Source organism: Glycine soja, chromosome 7, assembly GCF_004193775.1.
Source record: "Glycine soja cultivar W05 chromosome 7, ASM419377v2, whole genome shotgun sequence".
NCBI lineage: Eukaryota > Viridiplantae > Streptophyta > Magnoliopsida > Fabales > Fabaceae > Glycine > Glycine soja.
The window spans coordinates 15,328,374-15,335,862 of record NC_041008.1 but is presented as its reverse complement, the minus strand read 5'-3'; the positions used below and the strand labels follow the sequence as shown (position 1 = coordinate 15,335,862).

The 7,489-nt window shown below is 31.9% G+C and overlaps 1 protein-coding gene across 1 annotated transcript; it reads left to right on the top strand.

Annotated features, from left to right (window-relative positions):
• The first annotated feature begins 242 nt into the window (after positions 1–242).
• On the top strand, positions 243–2,262 carry LOC114419044 (1-aminocyclopropane-1-carboxylate synthase 7-like). Its single transcript, XM_028384630.1, has 3 exons — positions 243–502; positions 630–919; positions 1,234–2,262. Exons 1-3 carry the CDS (start codon positions 332–334, stop codon positions 2,111–2,113), a joined length of 1,341 nt encoding a protein of 446 aa, XP_028240431.1. The 5' UTR covers positions 243–331; the 3' UTR covers positions 2,114–2,262.
• Positions 2,263–7,489: the final 5,227 nt, after the last annotated feature.

Below are 7,489 nucleotides of genomic sequence, written 5' to 3'. Positions count from 1 at the left end.
CGTATATTTTCTGTGTGGATCCGTAACAGTTGTCACAAGTCGCAACAGATAAACTATATTGTAAAAGTCTAAAAGGTGAAGCTCCGATTTGCTTACATTTGAGAATCAATAATTTATAATTTTTTTCATAGCCAGCCAACTTGAACATAGAACCCTTTTATTTTTTGATATTTATTTTTTTCAGTCTTAATGTTCAAAGCCTATATATAGAGGGCGTTTACACAAACGTTTCATTCAACGCTCTCATCATAGTTCTCTCTCTTATACTCACAGCAGCTTTCTGCTTTCTGTAATTGAGTAATTAACTCTTTTGCAAGGAAGCTAGCTAGCTATGGGTATTGAGATGGAGCAACCTTGTGTGGAGCTTTCAAAAGTTGCAGTTTCTGAAACTCATGGGGAAGATTCTCCTTATTTTGCTGGGTGGAAAGCCTATGATGAGAACCCCTATGATGAATTAACCAATCCCTCAGGAGTTATACAAATGGGGTTGGCAGAAAATCAAGTAAGTGTACTGTGTACATATACATATAGAATTAGAACTTAGAAGTCAACACAAGAAAAACATATATCCACACTTTAGAATTATTAACTGATTAATTGATTGATCCTTTAATTTGTGGTGGACGCAGGTTTCATTTGATTTGCTTGAAAAGTACTTGGAAGAGCATTCAGAGGCTTCCACATGGGGAAAAGGAGCTCCTGGGTTCAGAGAGAATGCTTTGTTTCAAGACTATCATGGGCTTAAAACCTTCAGAACAGCAATGGCAAGCTTCATGGAACAAGTGAGAGGTGGGAGAGCAAAATTTGACCCTCAAAGACTTGTCCTCACTGCAGGTGCAACTGCAGCCAACGAACTCTTAACCTTCATCCTCGCTAACCCAGGAGATGCTTTACTCGTTCCAACCCCTTACTATCCTGGGTAAGTAATTAACAACAAGCTCTTTCATTTAATTAGAAATACTAACTGACACTTTCAATATTGATTGTAATTTATCGGAAATCACCATTTTTTTTAGATTTTGTTGTTTCTCATCTAATAATTCTCACTTCTTATATATATTAAATGAGAAATGAAATCTATTAAAATTGATTTTTAATAAATCATAAAAAGTGTGAGAGAGAAAGTGTCATCTTCATTTACTTTATAGTAAAAATAAAATGACATTCATTGGTATGTATACGATGATAAGTTATACTAAAAACTTACAATTTGGATTGTGTTTATTTTTACAGATTTGATAGAGATTTAAGGTGGAGAACTGGGGTAAACATAGTTCCCATCCACTGTGACAGCTCAAACAACTTCCAGATTACTCCCGAAGCCTTAGAGGCCGCATACAAAGACGCAGAAGCCATGAACTCCAAAGTGAGGGGAGTTCTAATCACAAACCCTTCAAACCCATTAGGTGTAACAATTCCACGTTCGGTTCTTGAGGAGATTCTTGACTTCGTGACTCGCAAGAACATCCATCTGGTCTCAGACGAAATCTACTCAGGCTCGGTTTTCTCTTCCTCCGAGTTCACAAGCGTGGCAGAAATCCTCGAGGCTCGCCAATACAAAGACGCGGAAAGAGTTCACATTGTTTATAGCCTGTCCAAAGACCTTGGCCTTCCTGGCTTCAGAGTTGGCACCATTTACTCATACAACGACAAGGTTGTGACCACAGCGAGGAGAATGTCGAGTTTCACCTTAATATCTTCTCAGACACAGCACTTGTTGGCTTCTATGTTGTCGGATAAGAAGTTCACCGAGAACTATATCAGGACCAACAGGGAGAGGCTGAGGAAGAGGTACCAAATGATCATTGAAGGGTTGAGAAGTGCGGGGATCGAGTGCTTGAAGGGGAATGCAGGGTTGTTTTGCTGGATGAATCTAAGTCCACTTTTGGGGAATTATAAGGCCAAAGGATCAAGGGAACTAGGTGGTGAATTGGAGCTTTGGAATGCTATTCTGCATGAACTGAAGCTAAATATCTCTCCAGGCTCTTCTTGCCATTGTTCTGAACCAGGTTGGTTCAGGGTCTGCTTTGCAAATATGAGTGAGCAAACGCTGGAAATTGCATTGCAAAGAATACGTGACTTCATGGAACGAATAAGGACAGAAAGCGTTTAGTTTTTTTTTTTTTTTTATAATCTGTGGAAGACAAATATAAAAAATTTACAACAACTCAGGCACTGCTGAATCAATTGAACTAAAGTCCCTCAGGACAAAGCGCGTTTGTTTTTTTTCAAATGGTTATTTGGACTGGCCATTTTGATAAATTCTTTATTCGGGTGAAGCATGACAACGAACCCGAAACTCGATCATATCCCAGGAAAGCATATACTACTGTATAAAGCTGATTCAGCTGAAGTGTGCCAATCCTTGTTTGCTTGCTTTAATTACTTGAGCAAGTTTCCTCAGGAATATCCTTTTGTATCAGTATGATTATTAAAGTGAATTACCAATAATAATGAAGCAAATCTTTGTCATTAAATTATTAATCCTTTGACTCAGTACTACCAGTTTCTCTTCATTGACTCTGAGTTGGGAGTTTTTGAAGTACGTATATTTAACAGCTACAGCTAGCAAAAGACCAAACCCTCTAGCTAGTTTTTAGCTTCATGACAAGGTTGGAATAATATTTAAGCAATAAAATATAAAAAAAACCTCACTTAACTTCTGGTTTCAAAGTCGATACGTGTTATCATGGTCTTGTCATGCTCATGTGGCTAATCTGACTTGATTAAGACACAATTAGTTATAACATTATACGTTGCTTTCTAGTTTTTAGTGTCGGGCTTGTAATGTTCTTAAACAGGGAATGGTCCACCACGTGATATTCCCTCTGATTGAGATCACACGTACTACGTCCCGGGCAGATATTGACTAATAAGATGGTTCCATTATATTAATATGTAGCCTTAGCCTCACCACCAAACTTAGAGCCCACGCTAAGTTTCATATATAGTTTAATACACTAGTTGTTTTTAACCGGTGCAAGGCACCGGTTATATGGAGACTTTAAAGGTGATGGTTCCATTATATATTAATGTGTTTACACTTTGATTTTATTACATCTTGTTGAATTATTACTGTTATATTTGAGTTTTAATTAATTATTATATAATGTTACATTATTACATTTAAATTTTATTGGATCCTAATGGAACATTAATTTTACATTTGACTTTTATTGGGCCTTAATCAATCATTAAGGTTATACATGAATCTCATTGAGCCTTGATCAATCATAAGTGTTAGGCTTATGTCTTATTAGGTTTTGTTGTAACATTAGTATTATACTTGGGTCTTATTTTATCTTGGTCAATAATGTTGTACTAAGATCTCATTGAGTCATAATCAATTATCTATTAAACTTGAGTATTATTCGACCTTGGTGAATCGTTAGTACTACACTTGAACTTTATTGGAAATTGGTCAATCATAAGTGTTACACTTGGATTTCATTGAGCCTTGTCCAATCATTAGTGTTAGACTTGTGTTTACACTTTGATTTTATTACATCTTGTTGAATTATTATTGTTATATTTGAGTTTTAATTAATTATTATATAATGTTACATTATTACATTTAAATTTTATTGGATCCTAATGGAACATTAATTTTACATTTGACTTTTATTGGGCCTTAATCAATCATTAAGGTTATACATGAATCTCATTGAGCCTTGATCAATCATAAGTGTTAGGCTTATGTCTTATTAGGTTTTGTTGTAACATTAGTATTATACTTGGGTCTTATTTTATCTTGGTCAATAATGTTGTACTAAGATCTCATTGAGTCATAATCAATTATCTATTAAACTTGAGTATTATTCGACCTTGGTGAATCGTTAGTACTACACTTGAACTTTATTGGAAATTGGTCAATCATAAGTGTTACACTTGGATTTCATTAAGCCTTGTCCAATCATTAGTGTTAGACTTATGTTTTATTGAAGAGTAATCTCCTCGGTTTTTTCTCAAATTACACTTGATGCCTCTCCCTTTTTGTACATTACTTTTACTCTTCATTTGTTAACATCGTTAACTAATGTCAATTGAAATATGTGAGCATACAAAATTGCCTTAACATCTTTATTACATTCGCACTCCTATGTTTTTCTCAAATTGCACTAGATATCCCTCCATTTTTTATAGGGTAAATAGTCACTATTGTCTCTCAATGTGTAATTCGCTGACAAATGCGTCCCTGAAAGATGAAAATTCAAAATTTAGTCCCTAAAAGTGTAAAAAGTGCGACAAATATATCATGTCGTTAACTTCCGTCCACCACCGTTAATAAAATAACTTACGTGGCACAGAGGGACAAATTTATCACTGAAATGATTGTCAACGTGGATTGCCAGCATATGGGCATATTTGTCATAATATTTTTTTGACTTTTTGTCTTCCCACTCCGTTGACAAATACATCCTTGAAAGATGAAAATGTAAAATTTAGTGTCTGAAAGTATAAAAAGTGCAACAAATATATTCAGTCGTTAATAATAGATTGTGATTAATTATTATTATTATTATTATTATTATTATTATTATTATTATTATTATTATGTGTTCATAATTTACTGTTCCTATTCGTTTAGTACTTATGTAATATATTTTTTAAATTTCCTTTTAATATATATATTTTTATTATTTTGACTTCCTTGTCAAACCTTAATCTTTGCTGTTAAAAAAAACTTTATCTTATATCTTATAATTTTATCAAATTTTTACTAAATTTCTCACTTTTAATCTTTAAAATTATTTCTTATCACAATTCCAACTTAAGTGTCCTCATATTTAGATTGAAAATAATATGTCGAGAGTTTTGAGTAGAAAAAACACAATCGGTCACGGGACCAAATTTATTTATTTATTTATTTTTAAAAAAGAATTTAATCAACTATTTTTTTATAAAAAAAATCTCACAAAATTTAAACTAGATAAAGTGTAATTATAAGTCTTTTTCCTTAATCAATAATATATATATATATATATATATATATATATATATATATATATATATATATATATATATATATATATATATACCTCAAACATGAAAGAATCTTTTTGATAAACCTTATGTGCTTCCATTCGAGACAACACTTATTATACATAATATGAATGAAATGAAAACAATTACTAATAAATAAATAACCCAAATAAATTTAAATAAAAAATACAATAATGCTCAAACTAATACATAGGTTAACTTTAAAATAAAACAAAATAAAATAATACAGAGGTTTATTCTTTGCCTTTGGGACATATAGTTTATCTCTCGCTGATTTAGGGGTTACAACGATCTTACATTTCATTTGACATACTGTGACAAAGTATTTAATAAAGATTAATAATTAATTGAATAAACAAAATATTTCAAGAAATAAAAGGCTTTCATTTTTTTAAATGGTAACTCGATTTTTTATATCATAAAACTAAAGAATTTTATTTTATTTTGAAAAATAAATAGTTATATTGATTAATTAAAAATTAATTAACAATTTGATAGATGAATAAATAGATAGATAATCAAAGTATAAGAGTTCAAATCTTAAGCTGTATTTTACTATTTTTTAATCCGTTTTTCCATAACTTCTCTCATATACAATTCATTATTAACTTCTTATACGTTCAGGTATTAACTTCTTATACATTCGAGTATTTCAGGATATATTTGTCGCACTTTTTACACTTTCAGGGACTAAATTTTATATTTTCATCTTTCGGGGACACATTTGTCAGCGAATTACATATTGAGGGACAAAAGTGTCTATTTATCTTTTTTATATTACTTTTACCCCTCTTCTATTAACATCGTTAACTAATGTTAATTAAAATATGTGAACAGACAAAATTATCTTAACATCTTTGTTAAATACTCAATAACAAATTAACAATTGACCCTGTGAATGGAACTTTCTTAAGGCAATGACAATTTTTTCCTTTAATATTTGACTCTTACTTCATTGTTCCTAACACTTGAAGAAGATGTAGTTTTTGATTGAGACATTATATCAAACAGCTAGTCATTAAAAATAAATATTTCAAAGAAAGAAGTTAAAAACACAAATAGGCATTGCTGGAAACATGTCCAACAAAAACGCAGCAACCAAACGACCCAACACGCACAAAAAAATTGAACTAGAAGAAAAAGGAGGAGGAGGAAGGGTGTTAACACATGCGTATCAACAATGTGAGTTCACATCCAATTGGAGAAAAAAGGAAAAAAAAAAGGTATAGTGTTAAAATATTTTCAGGTTGAAAACGATACCATATCTTTTATGGAGTTAAGAGGAAGAAGATGATGATATTTTAGACATAAATTTTCATTAAAAGTCATGTAACTAGCATGTGTCTACTTTTTGTTAAATTATTAAACGATGTTTAGGAGGAAGGAAATCTAGATGAAATGTGAGTTAAACAATTAAGATGTTTTTTGTAGAATGCAAAAAAAAAAAAGGTATCGGGTGCAATTTAAAAAAACACAAAGGGTGCAAGTGTAATTTACTCTCAATTGAATCGTAACCAATCATTAGTGTTATAGTTGAGCTTTATTAAGTCTTGGTCACTATTACTCCTAGGCCTTTTTAGGCCTTGGTTAATCACCAATTACTAAGCAACAAAAATCTTTTCTTTACTAGTGATTAGCGACCAAATTTCAATCTGTCGTTAAGGAGAATAAAAATCAATCATCATATTTGTTGCTATTATGTATTAGCAACTGAAACGAAATCAGTCACTAAGGTGAAAGTTGCTATTGTTTTAATAACATACTATAAGTTTAAGCCATGTGGCGATGAAATCAGTTACTACTCTCTTTGCATTTGAATATTTTGGTTGCTAAAAGGGTCACTGATATGTGATCATGACACATGATGTTATCATTCGCTAAATATGTCACCAAGTGTGACTAATGTGATTTTGTCGTCAATCCGCATTTTTCTAGTAGTGTTTATACACTAATAAAAAAATAGATTAAAGTACAACTATATTTTGTTCTTTCTATTTTATCAAATTTGTAATTTTAATTTCTTCATTTAAAAATATAATCATTTAGTCCTTCAATTTTTAAAATTTGTAATTTTTAGTCTAATATTCAATTTGATTACATTTTTATTTATCTTGATCCAATTGAACCATGATTCTAACATATCACTAGGCACCCCTACCTCTCTTGAGGAAACCATAGTTGTCAAACTTCTATAACCACTGTGCCCCACCTTCACCCAACCATCCAACACCAATGCCACTCCCAAACACCGCCACCCAACACCACATCAACCCTATGAACGATGTCACCATAACACTTAGTTACTGGAGTATGCATGTGACGTTGTTGTTTGGTTATAACAGGCACGACTCGTAGAGAAGAATGATTTCACATCGATGTTGAACTCTAATGACAGTGATAAGGATGATGTGAAATGTCGCTTTTGACCAATGCTTATGAGGCACACAAGCACATGAAATGGTTGATGGAAGGGAAGGAGGTGAAG